The sequence below is a fragment of the Mustela erminea genome, chromosome 3, assembly GCF_009829155.1.
Source record: "Mustela erminea isolate mMusErm1 chromosome 3, mMusErm1.Pri, whole genome shotgun sequence".
In the NCBI taxonomy this organism is placed as follows: domain Eukaryota; kingdom Metazoa; phylum Chordata; class Mammalia; order Carnivora; family Mustelidae; genus Mustela; species Mustela erminea.
The window spans coordinates 136,097,630-136,121,111 of NC_045616.1; the positions used below are offsets into that span (position 1 = coordinate 136,097,630).

At 36.3% G+C, this 23,482-nt stretch overlaps 1 protein-coding gene across 3 annotated transcripts in view; it reads left to right on the forward strand.

The window, feature by feature from the left end:
- Positions 1-23,482, forward strand: part of NADK2 (NAD kinase 2, mitochondrial) — a 45,584-nt gene that overhangs the window by 2,329 nt on the left and 19,773 nt on the right. For 2 of the 3 annotated variants that reach the window (XM_032337594.1, XM_032337595.1), the window contains exons 2-7: positions 9,937-10,025; positions 10,897-10,985; positions 12,058-12,139; positions 18,623-18,706; positions 20,095-20,231; positions 23,043-23,121. In XM_032337594.1, coding sequence (XP_032193485.1) covers positions 9,937-10,025; positions 10,897-10,985; positions 12,058-12,139; positions 18,623-18,706; positions 20,095-20,231; positions 23,043-23,121 — 560 coding nt within the window. Of the gene's footprint in view, positions 1-5,685; positions 5,763-9,936; positions 10,026-10,896; positions 10,986-12,057; positions 12,140-18,622; positions 18,707-20,094; positions 20,232-23,042; positions 23,122-23,482 lie in introns of those variants that run through there. The other variant, XM_032337596.1, reaches the window with a different exon arrangement.

Consider the following 23,482-nt stretch of genomic DNA (forward strand, 5'->3'; position numbering starts at 1 on the left):
TGGGTGGCTCAGTTGGTTAAGCAGCTGCCTTCGGCTCAGGTCATGATCCCAGGGTCCTGGGATCGAGTCCCACATCGGGCTCCTTGCTCGGCAGGGAGCCTGCTTCTCCCTCTGCCTCTGCCTGCCTCTCTGTCTGCCTGTGCTCGCTCGCGCTCTCTCCCTCTGTCTCTGAAAAATAAATAAAATCTTTAAAAAATAAAAAAATAAAAAAATAAAAAAATAAAAAATAAATAAATAAAATAAAAATTGAACTACCTGGTGTACCCACTCTGAGTATCTAAAGAGAAATCTCTAAGGTAAATATTTGTCTTTGGCTAGGCAATGTTGTTTGGGATAAGAAAACTTTGAGTTAAAACTTTTGTGCTATAGAACACATGGTTTTGTAATTGCAAGGCACATTTCAATTATGTTTTATTGGATTAGCTCCTTACTGATTTGAGTTTGTTTTACCATTTATATTAAAGGCACCGTTCAGAGTGGAATAGCATTAGGTTGAGTGCAAGCCAAAGAATACTGAGCTGTGTAAAAGATATTAAGATATATGAATCACCTGAATTGGGTGTAAAAGAAAGTGTCCATGTGCTTACTTTAGTCTCTGGCAGCATACCTCTTAATGTCTGTAGTGTCATGGTAACCTGAATTTTTTGATCAGAGGGTTCTCTTTTGTTGTTGAGGTGGTGGTTTTGTTGCAGAATAGGTCTGTGTTAGGTTATTTGTTAAAATGCGAATAAAAGATGAAGGATGGAGTGTCAGTGTAATTTTATACCCTCAACCCTCATAGTTTTCTCACTTTGTAGAAACTTAGAGGAAATACTTAGTTGTTAAAGCCCGTACAGAGTAGGTTTCTATCTTTCAAAGTTGGTCAAAGTCTGACTTCCAGTTACTCGTTCACATTGGTTGCACTACTTTATTTTTTTAAATCTTGCGATGTTTCTTGTGAATTTCTAGGAAGGTGCCTTCGAAGGTACGTTACCTCTACTGACTCATTACCTTGCAAGGGCTAATTAAACTATTACTGTGATTTGCTTACATCGTAAGAGATGCAGCTATTCAGAGATGTGGAATTTTTATTAATAGGGTCCATGGAACTCAACAAATTAGATCTTTAAGTGAATCAAAGCTGATTGGAAAGGGTTTTGACATTGTAAACATGGCTTATTGGCCAAAGAGTTACGTTTTATTTAAACATAGTATATACCAAATAAAATCGGAACTGTTTCTACTCTTCTCTTCCTTTATCCCAACCCAGAAGCAACCTTCTTTAATGGTTGCCATTTTTAGTTTTTTTTTAATTTAATTATCTTTATAATGGGATAGAATAATTTCATTTGGCAGTCCCTGTATTACTGGATTAAATTATTCCTAGTTATTGCTTTCTTAGCATACTTAGGAGATGCAGCACCTTGGATTTTATTTCCCTTACCATGTATCCTGAATATGATGGTGTAGCTTAGGTTATAATTCTTGGGCAGATACTTTTGCCACATGGTATGCATTGAGTGTAGTGTATGGGAGTATTTATCAAATTAAAGAATATGATCTGGAGTACTTCCAGGGCTTTCTAACAGAATCTCACTCCTTCAAATCTTTCAGATACAGGCACCAGAGTCCTCTATCTAAAGTGAACATCTGGCCGCTTTATTCCTCTGTTCAGAACTTCTCAAAAGCTCCTTCCCCTTAACCAGTAGAATCAGCTAGGAAATTTGTTAAAATGAGGATGCCTGAACCTTAGCACAGCAAGATTCTGATTCAGTTCCTGGAGACTCCAGACTCTGCCATCCTGAACCACACCCTTAAGTTTGCTAGCTCTGTCCAGGGATCTGCATTTTTAACAAGTTCTCCAGGTTTGCAAGTGGTCCCCAGATGACACTTTGAGAAACACTGCTGTATGGGAACCTTTAGGATCCTTACTTAGTACTCCAGATAAGGCCCTTCATGAACTGGCTCCTGTCTACCTCTTGAGCTTCATTTCTGATCAGTTTTTGTCCTGAGCTTCATTTTCCATTAATTTCAAACTACTTTTATTTTCATTAGGTGGTGTATTTACTGACCTAGTAGTGCATTAAAATGGTTCAGTATGTAAAAGATACAGAAGGGTGTGCATTGAAAAGCCTTTCTCTTATTCTTGTCACTGGGCACACAGTTTTTGTCCCTGGAAGTAGCCACTGTTAGCAGTTTCTTGTTTTTCCTTCCAGAAATAATCTATACATACAAATCAGCACAGTGAAATATTTTTCTTTGTCTCATCCTTTTTTACTTAGTGATTATATACTTTTTAAGCTATTCTGCACCTGTTTTTTCTTTAAAATAGTATGTATAGTATTCCGTTGTGTACATGTCTTAATTTATTAAAATACATTCTATAATGAATAACATTTGTGTTAATTTATTTGCATGTGAATCAAACTTGAAGATAAATATCTAAAGGTAGAATTGTTGGGTCAAAAGGCATGTGCATTTGAATTTTTAATAGGTATCACCAAATTGCTTCCCTTGGAAGCTGTACCAAAGTATACCTTCACCAGCAATGGATGAAAGGTGCTTTCCCCCCTCCATAAGCCGTTTATCACATTCTGGGTGTCTTACCAGGCTGGTCCGTGAAAAAATGGTATTTCAGGACGGTTTGATTTGCATCTGTTAATGTCTTTACTTTTGCAGCCTCTTTTGCTTTGAATGTTCTTCCTTCCTCTAGCCAGTTCCTAGCCTTCCTTTGAGGTCAAGCTCCAGACATTACTTCCACAGGAAGCCTTCCTTGGGAACCTGGCTGTGCTCCCTTCTGCTACCAGGGTTGTGTTAGATGTTCTTTACTGTATCTTCCTAATACTTCCATATTTGAGCTTTCCACCTTTGAGTATAATCTGATTATTTTCTTCTCTAGACTTGAGGGCAATGACCTCATCTTATTCATCATCCTCTCTATCTTCCCATCCCCACCAAAAAGGGTTCTGATTTTTTAAAAATGAGTTTTGGTTCTTTTCTCCTGGAGGCTCCAGAGCCTTATTTCCAACTATCATTCTTCCAGAAGATTTTAGCTGCTGAATGCTTAAGGTTGAGGTTACCAGCACGAGTTGGTACAGGAACAAGAGTTTCATGGTTAAATACGTTTGAGAAACATAAACCTAAACAAGACAGAATTTTTATTTGACCATAGGATTTGGTGGGGGAAGGGGTGCAGATTAGAAAAACATGTCAAATTTTGTGGAATACATCTTGGAAAATAGAGGCTTATGATATACTCCTTCCATAAATATTTGCAGCTACATAGGAGACTCCTGAAGATGTAAAAGGATTGAATATTACAGGAGCTGAAATTCTGCCATTAACATAATCATTGACCAATGTGCTTTAGAGCCCTGATTTTCCCCCTTCACTGTATCAGGATTACCTGGGGGAGATTTTAGAAACAAGATATATGTGGGCAGCCGTGAGCTTGTAAATAACATAATGTCTTACTATGATCCCTTTTCCTATATTTTCAATTATATGAATGACATTTTGAGTAAAGTATCGATGCACATTAATATCTTCTCAGCTAGTAAAGTGTAAGTTAACTTTATTTTTCACTATCAGTAATCTTTGTTAATATGTAACAGAAATGTGTATTTCAGAATATCAGCAAGTGTGTGGGTTTTTTCTTTCCTTGGCAAAGTTCATTCTATATGATGTGGATTGTGCAGGAAATTCGACCAACCTCTGTAAGACTTTTTCATTCAAGAAGAGGTTAGCTGATTGGTTCTCTTCTTCCTAACTGAAGGTTGGTAGAATTGGGACTTGGGAACAGAATAGTTCTTGATTGGCCTATATAGCTTAATCATTAAATTGAGGCTTAGGGCATTAATGAGTATTTTCAAGCAGAAGTGAAATGTATAGCTAACATAGGAATGTTAGGAGTCTGTAGTGGGCAAGTCCTGAATTAAGAGCAGGAGATAGGAGTTTTGATCCTGGTACCAGTTTATTAGCTTTATAAACTTGAGCAAGTAACCTAACCTCTCTCTATTTATCAGCCTCTTTGACTCTGAAATAGGTATAATAATGTCTGCTTTTCCTTGCTTATATAATTTTTAGGAAGATGAAGTTAATCTATAATTTACATAATTTAGAGCAGCATAATTCTAATTTTTCAGGCACAGTAATGATCATTATGTAAATGCCACTATTATTTACTGAATTAGGTACCTAAAATGGTACTGCTTTGGTCACTTCAAAGTGTTTCCTTTATAAAATAGACCACTAAAAAGGCATGAAGATTTGTTGAATTTAACTCCTGCTTATGTGGTTTTTGTTGTTATTTTTAAGCCAATTTCTTGGAGGAAGTGACAGTCTTGATTTTTTTTTTTTTTACTTTCTTTTAAAGTTCATTCACTTTAAGTGCTGTCTAGTATTACATTGTTTGGATAATTAGGTTGTTTCCATTTTTTTAATTAGAAAATGCAATTAGAAGTACAAATATGTCCATAAGCATTGAACAGCTCCGTGATTCCCCATGTTCTCGTGGCACTTGGTAGACTTTTACATTTTTGCCAAAGTGATAAGTGTGAAATGATATCTTTTAAGTTCAGGATATCTTAATTAAATATTAAAGAATAAGGAAGAATTTATATGTGAATGGGAGAGAATAGTACTAGCAAGACGGCAGGGGGGCTCCTGGGTGGCTCAGGGAGTTGAGCCTCTGCCTTCTGCTTGGGTCATGATCTCAGGGTCCTGGGATCAAGTCCCACATCGGGCTCTCTGCTCGGGGTTGGCAGGGAGCCTGCTTCCTCCTCTCTCTCTCCTTGCCTCTCTGCCTACTTGTGATCTCTCTCTGTCAAATAAATAAAATCTTTTATTTATTTATTTGTTTGTTTATTTATTTATTGTAAAGATTTTATTTACTTATTTGACAGAGAGAGATCACAAGCAGGCAGAGAGCTAGGCAGAGAGAGAAGGGGAAGCAGGCTCCCCGCTGAGCAGAGAGCCCGATGCGGGGCTCGATCCCAGGACACTGAGATCATGACCTGAGCCGAAGGCAGCGGCTTAATCCACTGAGCCACCCAGGCGCCCCTAAAATCTTAAAAAAAAAAAAAAAAAAGACAGGGGGAAGTTAATTTTTTTGCCAACAAAAAGAACTTAAATGTTTTTGACTCTAATCCACAGTCAGAAAAATTTTATATCATGATTAAGTGCATATACTCATTTGAAATAAAAGATAACATGAAACAGTTGAACCAGTTAAAATGTAGTAGAGTTTATTTTTTTCTTAGTAATGTGGTTGTCATCAATAAATTGATGTGACAACCATTTTAAGGGCAGTTTGGAAATCTTTGTTCATGAATAAGTTTATAGAAGCTAAATAGGTAAGCCAGACCTTATAAGTATTAAATGTCATGTGCAGGAGTTGGCTTTATGTCCTAGTAATTTTCAGTCTATTTTAGCAGGAGAATACAACTATCACTCCTACTCTCCTTCCCCATAAGAGTGGAGTGGAGGGTCAATTTTTCTGAGACTTTAGCATTCTGGAACTAGTATGAAATCAGCCTCCTGGTGGTGGTTGTTAGGTTGGCGGAATGGGAAATAAAGACTGAAGACTCAGTTAGCAGTTCTGGAGGCAGGCTATTGCACGAGACTGGAGAAGAGCTGAGGTCCAGAAGCCAAGCGGTGGCAGCATGCATGTGAAGGACGGGTTAGAGAAGCAGTTTACAGGTATAGTTATTGTACTTGGCCACATGGAGATTGAGTGTGAGGGGAGAATTAAACGGGATACTTGGGTTTATTCTGTTGATTATCTAAGTATTGTTAACTGATATATGGGGGAAGAGCAAATTTGAAGGAGGAATATGTCATCGGATTTGGATGGTTTTGGTGAGAGGTACTTGATCTACTAGTGGGGGGATTTAATGTAGACCTTTGAATTTGAGCCTGTAGCTCAAGAGAATGGCGTAAGCTGACAGTATATATTTCATAGTTACTGGTGCATACTTGGGAGATCAAGTCCCTGGAGTGAGGAAGTAACTCAGGGAAAATTATGTGGGACGAGAGAAGAAAGTTAAAGATGGAACCTTGAACGATCCCAATATATGAGGGAGTAGGTGAACAGAATAAAAAGAGGAATGCAGAAATAGAAAGAGAATGATGGGGAAACTAAAGGTAAGCACCTGAGAGAAAGGAGAGCGAAACTGAAGTGATCCAAGATAGATGCCAAATATATCTCAAGAAATACTTCAGCTTCACTGTAGCAGGCTTGATCATGGTAGGTGGAAGTTTACTTTTTAGCTGTTGACTAGGTGTTACTATTCATTTTAAGGCAATTCTGAATTAACACTCACTGCACCATTTAGGTAAGTGGGTATGCTTTTAAGAGTGCTTAAATTATGCCTTGTGAGTTTATGGACCAAACTGTCATTGTTCCAGAAAGTTTGTGCATTTCTTATGTGTTAAAGATGGATTTCCTTCCCTTATTGAGCTTTCATGTGAATTAGTACCTTGAGTACAAAGTAAGTGGCATTCAACTGACTAATAAAATAAATCTTAAAAATTTGTATTTGTAATAAATTCAGTTTTGGCCAATTAAAAATATCTATGATATTTTAATAAAAGTGGTTGGATCATTTAGGAAATAGCCTAACTACCACATCTAACTTTAAGGTCGGCAAATTTTTGTTGGTTCAGTTTCCTCCTTTATTCCTTTCATGCTTTGTTGTATCTTAACTTTGGAGCCACCTAAGGAGAAGTGATATTGGTTTTTGTAGATTTTGTAGGAGAAACTCTTACTCCTTGAATGAAACTCTTTTTTTGCTCTTTCACTGAAGTATGTTGGACTGACATAGAATATGATAGGAAATATGTCGGACTGATCTTTTAGATTCACATTGCTTTTTCCAGATATTCTGGTGAATAATCTTATAACTTTGTTTTTAATGCACATCAACAGTCTTTTTTGGGGGGAGGATATTAAAACTGGTGCTAATACTGGTGGTGTAGCATTGCAGAATTGAGAATGTGTTCTAAATTTTAGTAATTTCTCTGATCTCTTCATTGTAGGACATAAAGAATGTGTTTTTGATTAAAGTATGGTTTTAAATCTTTGAGGTCTTGTTATTTTCGGAGGGATAGCTAGCAATTTTTACCAGCCTTTGAATGAGAAGAGAACTTGAAAAACTGTACGTGCCAGTTGAATAGTGATTTCAGGCTTTGTAATTGATGCTTTCACTAAGGCATTTTATAAAATGCCTTATCTTGTATTTGCCTAGTTTAGCCAGTCCATATTAATGAAGCTTATTAGCCCAACCATCTATATCTTTAAAGAAAATAATTAATATAAGAACTTGTATTCTCTCAATAAATGTACTGAACATGAGTTGCTAGAGAATTCACAAAAAACAACCTGGGTGGGAACAGAATGAAATGATATTTCTGCCCCAATATTAACTATTCTGATGCTAAATAAATTTTGTATTCAGGTTTGGAAATTTAGGAATTTTAGTGTTGGTAGCAAGACTTATTAAAATCATGGAAAACTTGAAGGTTTTTGTTAGTGCTTCAAAATTATTTTCTCCACAAATTTAAACCCCCTTCACCATCTCAAAGCACAGTTTCTTAACATTCAACTGCTGAGTAATCTTAATTTTCTGGAGTTTGCTGAGAGCCAGGAAGTGAGCACAAAAGCTTCTGAACAACCAAACTAGAATTTACAGTTATCATACATAAGGATTTCTGTCCTGTATTCTTGGGTACATGTTCTATATAGTCCAAACCAAAAATTAGAGGATAAAAATCTGGACAGGAAACTGGGGACCAGCTACTCTTAAGTTCTATTTATAGCAGGTTAGATGCAGTACATTTGTTGAAACTATTTTAATAGCCTTCTTATACATTTGAGTTAGTTCTCATTGTCCTTGCCAGTGTTCAGTGCCCCATTAAATGCACTTGATTGAGCTAAATTAATGTTTAAACTAATACAGTAGTAGGCACTCAAATATTTGAATGAATGAATTATTTTAGATTTCAATTTCTAGCTGTGTATTCACTCTTGAAATGGGCTCATGAGAGGTAATTACTGTAACTGTAACAAAATAATATACCATAGTAACTAATCTGTTAGAAAAGTCAGGAGTTTGATATTGAGTATTTAATGAGATTGACTCTCTGCCCACTGCACTAAGAGGGCTGTTGATACTGAGTATTTTAGTTTGAGATTCCAGTTAGATATCCAGAGAAAGATGTCAGATACACTGTTGCATACATTTATTTGGAGCCCTGAAGAGAAGCCAAGTTTAGCAGTTGGGAGTCCTCTGCATACAGATCTCTCACGGAAAACCTCGAAGCTAGAGATCACCAGGGAGAGAGTAGAGATGAAGAGCATTGTGATCCATATTTACTGAGGGATGGTTAGTACGGTTTTAGTTAATTTGTAATTGGGTAATGGTAGTATAATAATCTGAATGTTAATGCTATGTTCATTTATATTCAGAAATTCTATTCTTAAAACAGTTTTTCAAACCTATTATATGTTGATTTTTTTTTAATTAAATGAAGGATTATCTAATTATGACCTTGGTCACTGCTTCCCTTTAAAAATACTTTTGATGTTAGTATGATCTGTCTAAATATGAAGCTTATGTCTAGGTTCCAGAGTGTTGTACAGATTATCAGATCTAATGGATCTTTTTGAGTTAACATCTGTGTATTATCAAATAGCCAAATATGTCCTCCTCTCCCTCTTTTGAGGAGCCTACATTTCCCTTTTGATTGTAGAGTAAGGACAAAACTATTTTAAAACTCTTAACCCCATATTCATAAACAGACTAGAAAGATAGATATCAAAATATTAACATAAATTGTCCTGGGACAATAAGATTATATGTATTTTAAAAAAATTTTATATATATGTATCTTTGATATTTTGTTATTAATAATTATTAAAAGGTAAAATACATATTAAGGATGCTACCTAAAATTTGGTTTTACTTTTAATTGAGTAATCTAAAAGGAATATATTTAAGATTGTATTTTGGACATGTACTTGAAAAACAGATACTGTACCATCAAGAGGCAGAGTATTAAGGGAAGTTGGAGAAGGAAAGAAAATAACATGCTTTTTAATTCTCTCTACCGGACAAATCTCATAGTTGATTAAATGGATATGCACTAAGGATATGTCTAAACTTCTCTCAACATTTTACTTTATGGATTATTTCGTAGACATAATTGCAAAAGACATTGCAAAAATACACATCAGTGGACTAGGAGAGATAATTCTTGAAGGATATATATCTTCATATCTAAAAGTTACCCAATTTCTGGGAGCTAACCCGGCCTTTGTTTGGATTGCGTGGGGTAAATGCCAAATAGAGTTCATAAATGTGAACAGAAGAGAGCTGCAAATCCAAGTGGAACAAAGGTCATCTAACTGCCTTCTAAAATACTAGTTTATCTTTGGTCTTCAAGTAGCCGCATGTGATGTGTTACAAATTCATTAAAAAAAACACTCAAGGGGCGCCTGGGTGGCTCAGTGGGTTAATGCCTCTGCCTTCAGCTCAGGTCATGATCTCGGGGTCCTGGGATCGAGCTCCGCATCGGGTTCTCTGCTCAGTGGGGAGCCTGCTTCCTCCTCTCTCTCTGCCTGCCTCTCTGCCTACTTGGATCTCTGTCTGTCAAATAAATAAATAAAATCTTTTAAAAAAATAAATTAATTAATTAAAAAAACACTCAAGTTGAAAAATAAGCAAATTTTGAGATCTTATTAACTACATAATTCAGGAAAATTAATGCTGTATTTAATATTGAAAGCAAATTATGATTTTCTAAAATCAGACTTTTCTAGTTCAGTTTAAACTTGTAGTCATAAAAATGTGCCTTAAAAAAACCCATTATACTTTTTATAGGGCTTTTTAAAGAGATATGTTATAATGTATAATATATGTCATGTAATGTGACAGAATTTGTTTTATCTTGATATAGCTTGCATTGAAAGGCTCTAGCTACAGTGGACTGCTTGAACGACATCATATTCACACCAAAAATGTAGAACATATTCTAGATAGTTTACGGTAAGTTAATGGGATTGGAGCTTTGATGGGCATTTGTATTCGGGACTTCCAGTTTTTATTCGCAGATGATCTTGAGATTTTTAGTAAAGATTGCCATTATAAGATCATTTTCAGAAAATTATATCGTGGTTAATGGAGTTGAAATTAGTGTTTTTAAGGAAATTTTTATTGTACTGTGAAAATTGCACAGATTTTCAGTTAATATTTGGTCTGAGAAGTGCCTTTTCTACAGAGGTAATTCTGTATCCATTAGGCTTCAACTGTATTTGTATTGTCTTATTAAACTGAATACTGTATTATATGGGTGTTTGTTAAAATATTCTTTGAATGTCTAAAAATTATAGGAACTGTAAATTCAGTTAATGCAGTCAGTGAATAAGTTTATATGTATATAAGAGAATCAGTGTGATAACATGCAAAATAGAAAGTATTTTGGTCATTGTTTCAGTGTCTGACACTGAATGAATATTTGTTGGTTTAAAATAATGACTTTTTATAATTAAAAGGTCTCGAGATACTACACTTCTCGACCATTTGTATTAGTGAATTTTAGCATCAGAGGAATAGAGAAAATGAAATGGAATTCTAATTTATTGATACTGCTGTTTGTCAGGGGCAAAACAAGATGTTTTTGAAGCACATAGAGATTTGGGATAGTCATTAACTTTTGGTTTATTCATATGCTTCTTGACCATAGTAAATTGGCTGTTGTAATTAAATAAATGAAAATGAAGTTAACCTTGCAAAACTAAACATAAATTTGTTTATAAAACAAGTTTGGTTTTTTTACATTATTGTAATAACCTGTCTCTCAAAACATCCTTCATGTTGTTAGTAGACATTTTATATAACCTTTACTTTTTTATCTTAGGAATGAGGGAATCGAGGTTCGTCTGGTAAAGAGGAGAGAATATGATGAAGAGATTGTTCGATGGGCAGATGCTGTCATAGCTGCAGGAGGTAAGAGTTTTACAGAGGTAAAGATGTAATACGGAAATGCTCTTTACTATGCATTTCCAGACACCCTGTGGTCTAGCTGTAATGAAGTCTTCTGATTCCTACCACAAGATGCATTTTGGAATTTTTAGGATAAGATTTAAAATATCTGATATATAAAACATTTCACTTTTGTAGTGAATGATGTTATTGTGAGGTTCTGTGTCTGTTTCTCTGTGTATATTTAAAGTGTGCATTTGGGGCACCTGGGTGGCTCAGTGGGTTAAGCCTCTGCCTTCGGCTCAGGTCTTGATCCCGGGGTCCTGGGATCGAGCCCCACCTTGGGCTTTCTGCTCTGCAGGGAGCCTGCTTCCTCCTCTCTCTCTGCCTGCCTCTCTGCCTACTTGTGATCTCTGTCAGATAAATAAAGAAAAAATAAAAAAAATAAAAAATAAAGTGTGCATTTGACTTCAAATAGGATTCAAAAGATGAGTTGTAACTGTATTTTGGTTTAGTTATGCCAGCCTTAAAAGATGAAATTGTTTAAAAGTTCAATGAGATAAATTCCATCCCACTCTGACTCCAATATACTTACAGCTATCTTTCCTGAACTTTATTATCAAGTGAGCATTGTTGCCAGAGCTTTAAATTGATAGCATTTGTTAGAAAAATCTACACTGGACACTTTGTTGGATGTATTCTCTTTAAAATAATGTCTGAATTTGGACTGATGTTATGGCAGAAGGAAGGAGATTTGGTTAGTAGAATGATAAGGATTGGAGCAGTGGTTCCCAGCTGGGAGCTACTATGGGGCTTCCAGAAGGTAGAGACCATGGATATGGCTAAACATCCTGTAATGCACAGGACCGCTCCCCCCACCGCCCCAACAAAGAACTATCTGGCCTAAAATGTCAGTCTTGCCGCTGTTGAGAAATTCTGGATTAGGGATAGTGGGTAGAAAGGAAGTAGAATGGACTGTGGTGGTCAGCAGGGTGGATGGAGTAGGAGTGTGATTGTTAAAGCAAAAGGACTTGTGTTCAAAATGATGTTAAAAACCAGATTTGTTACAAAACTGGTTATGTTTTATGTCCTTTAGGTGACGGCACGATGCTTCTGGCAGCAAGTAAAGTCTTAGATAGACTTAAACCAGTTATTGGAGTAAACACTGATCCAGAACGGTAAGGAAAAACATGGTATTTTAGTTTGCTGTGTATGTTATACATACAGTTCTTTGCTTTGCATACTATCTATTTCTGATAAATCTTAACTCTGAGGAGCTCTTTTATTTTCTGCACCATGGTCACATCACTGTGCTTTGTTGCTATAGGGAGCTTACTGTGGTGTGTGATGATTAAGTGGAAAGATCACTGCTGCTGGTTATGAGTGTTAGAACTGTGTACCAGAAACATTTTAGAGATGAAATTCAGGCATGTACAGTTAATTTCTACTGTTAGTAGAATTTTCTTCTATGTGGTGGTTTTCAAGGCCCTACCTCTCGTGTATAGCTCAGGCATGAGAAATATAAATGCATTTACTACCATTAGTGGTAGAAAATTATGACATGGGATGAGGAGTCTTCATATTGGACTTCCCAGGTAGTCTGGGAGTAGTACCTTTTGGCAGAATAGAGCTGAGCCCTTGACCTAGTTGGATATTGGTGACCTTTGGTATCGCTGAAAAGGGATGACTTAATGTCCCATTTTCTGCCCTTCCTTATGTCTCTCATCTGCTTTCCTGGTTATGCCTTTGCTGATTTTTCTGGGTGACTGCATTGCATTAATGAAGAGACCAAATCCTGTCACCACTTCTTTTTTTTTCTTTCCTCAGCTTCACTGACATTTAGCATCATTCTTTTCCAGCCACCTGCAGCCATGACTATACCTGGACTTCATGATCATTTAGAGTTACCCTGTAGCTTAAATCTTAATTCCACTCTGACCACAGCCTCCTGTCTTTAACAATAGTCTTATTCCCTCAATCCTACTAAATCTGCCCTGTGGTTTTTAGTGTGTTAAGCCCCTCTATTTTCTTAGTTTTCCCTCACTTCATTCACATTCTTGACAAAATTCTCCTTCCTTCCTTCCTTCCTTTGTCTCTGTCTCCCTCCTTTCCTTTTCCCTTTCCTTTTCCTTTTGGGTGGAGGGAGTGCACATGTAATGTGGGGAAGGGGCTAGAGAGGGAGAGAGAGAATCATAAGCAGGCTCCATGCCTAGTGTGGAGCCCATGAGGGGCTTGATCTCACAGCCCTGAGACAAAATCAAGAATTGGAAGCTTAACCAGCTGAGCCACTCGGGTGCCCCTCTTGACAAACCTCTTAAACATTTTGTACCACTGTCTTTCTGTTCAGTCCTGCATCAGTCTATGATCCTTTTTATTCCTTCTTCAGCACTGCTGAGGCCATCTGGGCCTGGGGGAGTAGAAACTTAAGCTTGGTGACTTATTTGGGCCCAAATTTACTTCCAGTTTTTTATTTCTAGCACTTAGAACTGGACCCTCAGAGTTGTTCAAAAAACCTTTCTGTGTGGCTCAGGTCTTCCTCTCTTCTTCCCCGTGCTCTGCGGTAGCTACTTCAGGGTTATTGAACTATATGCTTCTTGCCTTCCTTACCCTTTATCCTTCAGCATTAGTCTTCTCTTACCTCATAAAGGAAATAGAAATCATTGGACTTTTCAACTTTTCCCTGGCTTCGGAACAAAATCTTTTTCTGTTATTTGTTCCCTTTCTTCCCCTCTCTCCAGCATGCTTCTTCTGAGTCTAAAAACTTGGTCAAGACTATACTCTTTTAAGAAAATGTAATCACTCCTTTACCCTGTGTCTCTCTCTTGGTTATTATTCTTTTTCTTCCTCTTTACCTCCAAGCTTGGTATCTCCACTTCCTTACTTAAGTTACTGTTTGGCCAGCTTTTCCATCTTTTCTGGCTTGCCTCCAGCCAGTTCATTGACATTCTTTTTGCCTTACCAGTGATGTCCTGGTTACTGAAGTTACTGAACATTTCAGTCCTTCTCTTACTTGATTTCTGGGAAATTTTTGCTCCTTTGTTGCATCTGTAATTCTTTGGCATTTATGACACACACACTCCACCCCCCCCAATCTTGGTGACTACTACTTTGTCTCTTTTGGAGGATGTTATATTTAAGTCGCTGCTTAAATAATGGTGTCTTCACTTCTGGGCCTTCTTTTTCTTTAACTTTTTAAACGATCTCCAGTGTAACTCATTAATATCTGTAGTTGAACTTAAATCCTGGTGACTCCAAAGTATTTATAGCCAGCATTGATCTTGCTTCCACTCTTATCCTTATTTATATTCTCTCCCCACTTCAGCCAGAGTGATCATTTTATGAAAGTTTGATAATATTAAGTGACTTCTGTGCTCGGAATCTTATGGTGGCTCCCCATCGAACCCAGGATAAAAATCTAATTTAAGATTTTTATCTAATCTATCTTATCTAATTTAAAATCTAATTTACTCTGACTTGGGGGTGGGGGGGACCCATTCACCCTGATTTGCCAAGAACTTTCCTAGTTTTAGCACTGAAAGTTCCATGTCCTGGAAAAATTGTCAGTCCTAAGCAAACTGGGACAGTTCGTCACCTTAGCTATGACATACAAGACACTACATTTTCTGGTTCCTGATTATTCTCTGTCCTTTCTCCTGTTACTTTTCTCTTTCTTCATGCTATTCTAGCCATACTGTCCTCTATTTGAAAGTATCCAGTGGCATTAAAAATGTAACAAGTCTGGCTGGCTCTGTCTTAGAGCATGGGACCCTGAATCTCCGGGTCATGAGTTTAAGTATTATGTTGGGCATGAAGCCTACTTAAAAAAAAAAGTGGGGTGGGGGGGCGCACCTGGGTGGCTCAGTGGGTCATGACCTGACTTCAGCTCAGGTCATGATCCCAGGGTTCTGGGATTGAGCCCCGCGTCGGGCTCTCTGCTTAGTTGGAAGCCTGCTTTGTCCTCCTCTCTCTCTGCCTGCCTTTCTGCCTACTTGTGATCTCTGTCTGTCAAAAAAATAAATAAAAGCTTTAAAAAAAAAATAGGCAACATGTCTGCAAGTGAACCTGTTTCCCTAGCCTTCCCCTACCATACTTGATGACTGAAATCGTAACCTGTGCTGAAGCTGGGACCACCCTGTATCACAGTGGTCTGTGGGTCTAGTGTTGCGTTCTTGGGATCTTAGCTTTGAGTCCATCTCTTGCCATCCTCACTGCTAACTGAGCATAGGCCTTCATAACTGGTTGTTGAAATTACTGCAACAGCTTCCAGTCTTGCTTATTCCAACCCATCAATTATACTCATGTTCTTTCCGAAGTACAAATCTGATTGTATCTACTTCTAAATTAAAATCTTCTAGGGTTTTCCTATGATCTTCAGAATACATTGAAAATGCCTTAGTGCTTTTTTAGTTTCACTGAGCCTCTTTTACTTGTGGGTACTCTACTTTCAGAAAAAATTACTGAAGTTCTAGGAACTCCCTGCGATTCTTATTATGGCTGCTTTTTATTTTTTGTTTTTTTGTTTTTTTAATTGCATTTTTTGCCCAGTTTTGTTGAGCTGTAACTGACAGACTGCATATATTTAAGGTGTGCTGCAGAATAACATAATGTGAAACGATTACCACAGTAAACTTAGTTAATGTTTATCATCTCCTATAGATATGAAAGAAAAGTGCTTTTTTTTTTCTGATAAGAACTCTTAGGATCTACTCTTTATAACTCAAATATACAGTTGTTGTGTTGCTACATCTCCAATATTTGTTTATCTTATAATTAGAAGTTTTTACCTTTGACTACCTTCATTCACCCAGTTCCTCCATCACCCACTTAAGTGCGCATGTCAAGTATGAGCATCTGCTAACACCATGGGTGAGGCTTTTCCTCTGGTGAGGAGGTTCGTTGATACTTAAACAGGAGGATGTGAAAGAATATGTGAAAGAGTTCTCCAGAAGGTGTATACTGTTTTCATGCCCTTACACATGCTGCTGCTTTCTTTTTGCCTGGGGTGCCCTTCTACCACTTCCTCGGTGGTTCGGTTGTGTAATTGTTCACTGGAGACTGGTGCCTCTCCTGGACTCTAATTCTCTGCAGAGAGCACATTATTTTCTGCTTGGTTGTTGTCTCTTCCATTAGACTATAAATGTCTGAGTATAGGATTGTATTTTAATTCCTCTATCACTGTTACAGTATTATACATAGTTCATAAACAATAAACCTTTGAAATGAGTGATTAAATGATCTTAGGGAGTAGGGCTAGGACCTCAACCTAGCTGACTAAATGTTTCCTGAGTGTAAGTAATTGAGATCATTGATTCAGTAATTATTTTTTATTGCCTTCGATGTTGATTCATTTATATTTTGGAACTTCTCAATGGCGTATTTTTATATCATTAAGAAATTCTTTAGTGATCACATTTTATACAATTTGTTGAAATATATTTTCCTTCAAAAAGCTGGCTTAATACTCATATAAGCATGTGGGAATTTTGAAACTGGCAAGCAGGCAGTACTACTTCTCCACTTTCTACCTAGAATAATAGGCTTTAGAAGTTCTTTGGTTTCTCATCTTTTCTCAGGCCAACAATGTATTAAGCCTCCTAGCTCGTTTGGTAATTCAGGTTGCCTGACTTCTTTTTCTTAAGTACTCTGGTACTCACAAGCCTTAAATAAGCCCAGAAGTTAATGTTCAACATAAATTTCCTCTCCTCTGTATTAGTTATCAAATGCTGCATAACAAATCAGACCAGAACTTAGAGGCTTATACAGTAGTAATCATTTATTATTGCTCATGGTTTCTGTGTATCCGGAATTCAGAGCTTGTCTGGGTGGTTGGCTTGAGCTTTCTTATGAGGTTATCGTCAGCAGGGGCTGCAGGCACCTGAAGGCTTGACTTGGGCTGGAGGATCCCCTTCTAAGATGGTTCACTTACATGGACTCATCTAAATTAAATATATAACTTTGGTTTGTCTTGTTTGTATTCTGCATTCAGTTTATTGAGCCCAATAAATAATTATGATACTTGAATGCTTAATAATTAAAGTGGGATAGAAGGCATGTGGAACTAGCCTGCAAGGTAGCTGCCCAGCATTCACACCTTTATGTGGTTCTCTCCCTGCTTCTGTATTCAATCAGGGCTGGCCTGTGTGACCAGTGGAATATGGTATGAAAGTGTGTGGATTCCAAGGCCAGGTCATAAGTGGTATTACAGCTTCTGTATTAGTCTCTTGGATTGCTCATTCTGGGGTAAGTCAGCCAGCATGTGAGGATACTCCAGCAGCCCTGTGGAGAGGCTCTCATGGGGAAGAATTGAGGCCTCTTGCCAGTAGTTCGCACCAATTTGCCAGCCACGTGAGTGAGCCACATTGAAAGTGAATCCTCGGGCGCCTGGGTGGCTCAGTGGGTTAAAGCCTCTGCCTTCGACTCAGGTCATGGTCCCAGGGTCCTGGGATCGAGCCCCACATCGGGCTCTCTGCTCCGCGGGGAGCCTGCTTCCTCCTCTCTCCCTCTGCCTGCCTCTCTGCCTGCTTGTGATCTCTGTCTGTCAAATAAATAAATAAAAATCTTTAAAAAAAAGAAAAGAAAGTGAATCCTCCAGGCCAGCTCAGGCCTTCAGCTGCTGACGGCCCTGGCTGACATCTGACTACAATCTCATGAGACATTGTTCTCTGTCCCAGGTGTTGTAGACTGGTTGACCCTAGCAGGTACTGTTCTAGCAAATGGCTACTGATACCCTCTGTACATTTAGCACTGTGTAAAAGTGTTGCAGTGACTATGAAAATTAAAAAACTTAGGGCCTAGTCTGAATTTCAGTGTTGATCCTCACAGATTAAAAAAAAATTGATTTGTCACAACTTTGTAAAAGCCTTTTTTTCTGCTCTTTACGCTTATAATGTACAGCGATTAAGAGTTTGTTTTGCCAAGTCTCCTCAACCTTTATTTCAAGATTAATGCATCATGTGAATGATGTTTGAACTTTTTGGATGCTGTTCCTCATGTTAGGTGCCACGTTTGCTCATCTTCCTGTATTAACTAAAGGCAATGTTAACACTGTCATTTGTACTTTTTTAAAAAAATATTTGTCTTCTATGTCAAGCTCTTCACTCCCTGGAGGAAGTTTACCCTCATATATTTGAGTAAATGAAGGATTGGAATCGATTAGCTTTATGATTCCTCTTCATGACTCAGTATCTTAAATGATATTGAAAAGGGATTTATGGTTCACTTTCACAGATAGTGTGATTCCTCAGAATAACCTTTTGAGATTAGTGGTTTTATCTCTCTTTTAGAGATGAGAAAGCAGATGCTAAAGTGACTTGCTCAAAGTTTATAGTTAAATAATTTAAAGGTAGGGTGCAAATACCACCATACCATTACATAATTTTGTAGGGTGATCAGTTGCTGGCAAATGTGGTGTTATTTTTAGTTTCACTGTGATGTGGAAACTTCAGTAGTGTGTATTATAGCATTGAAGATGGATGTAAAACCACTCTTTCTATTTGGTCTTTTTGTCTTACTGAAAGTACAGAAAGTTTCGTGGCCAAAAAAATGAAATATGGAACAGAAATGTATAAAATTTCATGTCTGGTTTTTGTAGTTTAGTGATACATTTTGAATTAAGTTTTTCTTTCTTTCCTTTTCTTTATACCACTACAAATCTCTTAAAGGTCTGAGGGTCATTTATGTCTTCCTGTTCGATATACACATTCCTTCCCAGAAGCCTTACAGAAGTTCTATCGTGGTGAGTTCAGGTAGGAATTTCTTACAGTTGTTTTATAAATATCTTTATGTGCCACTAGAAATGCTTTTGCACAGAACAAGTTAGATAATATTTGGCTTAGTGCATAGTTCTGTATTGTTCTTTATGGCTACTTTTATTAGCTTAGTCACACAAACCTCTAGCTTTCTTCTAGTCCAACTGGAACTATGTAGAGAAACGCTGACAAAAATCACTTGGCCTGTAACCCAACTGCAAGTGGAGGGGTTTTCTCCATCAGTGAGATAGAGGCCGTGTTTCTGTTTTCTTAATGTTGTTACATGTTCTTAGCAGTTTGGTACAAGGGTAGTTATGCTACTGGCTAAAACTAAGTGTTCAAATTCTCTGAGATTTTATATTTTTAACCCCCCTCTTCTATCCAGAATGGCGGAGGGTTGGATTTACTCCACCATTCTGAGGTTCCTGGGATGTTTATTAAGTGTTTCTCAGGTAGGGGGATGTTTTAGCATACTTCTCTAACGTAATTTGTTCAGTGGTCAGGCTATCCTGAAAACAGAAGCGTGGGGGGAGGAGCCGAGATGGGGTTGGTGATTGTAGTGGAGAGTACCAAGTTGGACGACTTTTTATTTCCTGACTTGGACTAGATTTTTACTGTTTGAGAAAGTGCTTTGTCTGCTTTTTTTAAATTTTTTTTTAAATTGTATGAAATTTTGATTTCTGGAATCACTAGTAATGATTCTAGTTTCTGATCATTTCAAAAGTTTGGCACCTCTACAAATGTCCAGTTTATAGCTACCAATTGGGAGTATATTTTTATATACTAATCTAGCAGAATCTGTCCCACTGGCTTTTTGATAAATCAGTTTTTGGTTTTGAAATCAATTATACCTAATTTTTTTCCTGCTCTCAAAAAAGTGTCTTAAGTTTGAGGTGTAATCTTAAATGTTATAAAATTTGTCATTGATTTCTTTTTTATTGTAAAAAGAATCATTATAGAACTTTCGGAGAGAGAGTTTTGTCTGACCATCTTAATACAATAAATGTTTTAATCTCAGAGTGGTTTTCTACTTGTTTTTTGTTTTGTTTTGTTTTTGCATGTTATAATTTTGTATGAGTGAAACACAGCTGTATCTAACTCAGTACCTTAGATTTAATGGATACTTAATAAGGAATTTGATTTTAATTCAAGTTATGTGGGAGATTTTGTACAAATATATGAGATATTTGTATTATTTTTGAAAAGAGAACTAAATCTCTGAATTTGTCTTTGAGGAGGAACCTTTGGGTTTTAGGTGTTTCTGGTATAATTTGTTCGTGGAATAATAGGTTTTTAACATGATTTTCTTAATTTGGTGAAATTATAATGCCTCATCCTAAGCTTACTTTATCTTAACATCTTTGGTTTTCCTTCACTCTTCTAAGGTGGTTATGGAGGCAGCGAATCAGGTTGTACCTTGAAGGGACTGGCATAAACCCTGTTCCTGTGGACCTTCATGAACAGCAGCTAAGTTTCAATCAACATAGCAGAGCCTTCAACATTGAAAGAGTTCATGATGAAAGTAAGTTGATTGGGAATTAGATATGTTTGGGCAATATTTAACTTCTTGTTCCTTTTGACTTCTAATTTCTAGAAGTAATAATTTGTAATTAACTTATTTCAGGATTTTGGGGCGCCTGGGTGGCTCAGTGGGTTAAGCGGCTGCCTTCAGTTCAGGTCATGATCTCAGGGTCCTGGGATCGAGTCCCGCATCGGGGTCTCTGCTCAGCAGGGAGCCTGCTTCACTCTCTCTCTCTCTGCCTGCCTCTCCATCTACTTGTGATTTCTCTCTGTCAAATAAATAAATAAAATCTTTAAAAAAAAAAAAAAAAAAACTTATTTCAGGATTTTAGTACTACTGACGACATTTAAGAAAATACAGTGAACTACTTCAGGTGTAAAATGTAATATGACTAGATACAGAAATAAGAAGTAAGTGTATTTACAGAAGAAATGTTTTCTAGGATGGGTTTGAAAACTTGCTGATTGTGAAAGAAATTATAAAATGTCTAAGAATAGTTGATATTTAAGGAAAGATTCTTGGCATTAATCTTTAAAATGTCAAAAAGAAAAAAGAGCAGTAGAAATAAATGACCTATTCTGTAGATTTCTTAATAATTATACGTTTGTATAGTCATATTTAAATATATCTACCATATCAGCACCTGGGTGGCTCAGTCGGTTGGGTGGCTGCCTTCAACTCGGGTCATGATCTCAGGGTCCTGGGATTGAGTCTCACATTGGGCTTCCTGCTCAGCAGGGAGCCTGCTTTTCCCTCTCCCTCTGCCTGTGCTCTGCCTATTTACGTGCTCTCTTTGTCAAATAAATAAATAAAATCTTAAAATCAATTAGTCAATCTATCGTAGTTGTTGATTTAAACATTTTTGTTGGGAAATTTTGCATTGCAGCCTTAAGATTTGTGTTTCAGACATGTCTGTAAGCTGCTAAGATAATATTAGTATAAGGTGATAATGCAGTTTTTTTTTTTTTTTTTAAATGTTAAGGTGAATTCTCGGTTTTCTGGATTGTAATTTAGCTATATTGTCCTACTTTTTCCAGTAATTTTAAGACTTTCATGATACAGGAAGACCCCAAGAGATAAATATCTGTGGACTGTATAAAAAGATACTTTTTTTCCTCCTGTTTTTCATTTCTTGGCTAAACTTATCGGGAAAAGCTACCTTTACAAACCTACTTTGTTTCTGTCTTGTCTCATTATTTTCAGAGTTTTTCATGGTGATATATAGCATTATAAGTTTGGGCTATTCTTTAATTATGTGTCCATGTCATGTTTTAAAGATTTTAAAATTTTAGTTGGAAATCTTACTTTATTCCTAGCCAAAAGAATTTATTGCTATCACCGGAGACATTCAAGATTGGCTCTGAAATTCAGCGGTTTTATAAGAAAGCTATGGATTGGTCTTTAGAGATTCATTGCTTAGATTCCTGTCTCAGATTTACTGTTTAGTTTTACAAACTAAGTGTATATATATATATATATAATACTTAATATATATATTTCACATAGTTATTAACTAAGTAAGAAATAAAATCACATAGTTATTAACTAACATCCAGGATGTTTACATCTAATTAATGGCATTTCTAGAAAAAGAGAAAATGTTCAAAAAAATAATAGAAATTTTTCAAAACGTAGGCACCATTCTTTGAATTGTAAGGACCCACAAATACTTAGCATAACTAATGGTAAAAGATTTCATACCAAGTATGTCAGAATACTAGGGATAAAATAAAGTTCCTGTAATTTCCAGAGAGGAAGTGGTGGTGGTGATTGTGGCCATTATTTTATACAGGAAGAATCTGGAATCAATAGTTTCTGATTTCTCAGTAGTAACACTGGAAATTACTATGCTTATTGTAATATTTTTGTTAGTAACAATTATATGATATTTACGTTGTCTAGACACTACTTTAGAGGGCTTTTTTGTGAGCGTGTTTTTTGTTTTTTGATAGCTTTATTTTGTGAGAAAAAAATTAAGATTTCAAGGTATATCTCATTTTTTTCTATTTAAATTCTCATCACAGTGGTAGGAAACATTTATTAGGAAGCTACCATTTGGAATTTTGGAATAGAGGAGTGGGTATGATATTAATAAATATGTCACTGTGTTTGATCCCTGATTTAGCTTTCTAATTTAGAACAAAAGATTATAGGAAAAAACAGTTTATTTTTTTTTTAACTTTTCAGCTTAAAAATAGGTACTGGACTGTATTTGTATACAAGTTAGTGAGGAATACATTTTTATTACCTGTATACTTTCAAGGGAAGGTAAGTTTGGTTTATTATTTTTAAATTTTCATCACAAACCAGTAACTAGATAGAGCAGTATTCCTCCAGTGCTACTACTGCTAAAAACGCTCTTGAAGTTTTCTATTTGAGGAAAAAAAAATCTGATCTCTAATGTATAACCAATTTAATTTCTAATATAACCATGCATGTAATTTGCTCCTTAAATCCAAAGTGGCTCCTGTGGAAGGAAATACTTGATTATTTCTATATCTAAAGCTCTCAGAGGAAAATTAAGTGTGACAACAAGAATCTTATGAGATGGATAAGTGTATTTCGTCACTCTTAAAAAATTGTTTCAAGAAGAATTAAGGTTTATTTTGGAGAGAGAGGCTTCATTGGAGGTATATTAGGTGATTTTGAGGTTCCTTATGAACACTCTAAGTACGATTTAACTTATTTGTTAGTAATGTTAAAGTATGGATTCTGTTAAAACAAAAGTATGAATATATTAATGTTTTATAAAATCTTAAGTCTTAACATTTCTGAAATTTTAACAAGTTGTTTTGCTTTTCATTACTACAGGACCTGAGGCTTCAGGACCCCAGCTTTTGCCAGTGAGGGCACTAAATGAAGTCTTCATTGGGGAGAGTCTATCATCCAGGTACTTTTACTTTTAAATCTGTCTTCTTGAGTTTGTAATTTCATGTTTTAGTATTTTTTAGATATTTATTTGATCTCTACACCCTAAATATTGTGAATAATTAATATGGTGTAAGTGATAGAAATGAATTATTTAATGAAATTTTCCAAAACTTTCTCACACATTTATAATACATGTTAAGAGGAAAGATGGTTCTATGAGCAAAAAAGTTTGTGAAACCCTAGGTTTAAGTTATTCAGGTTCCATTACTATAGAGCCTTTAATCTGTCATATAGGTGCTTTATAAATGTTTAAGAGAATGGTATACATTTGCAGTTGTTATAGAACTTTTATTAACAGTCCATATTAAAACTTCCCAACT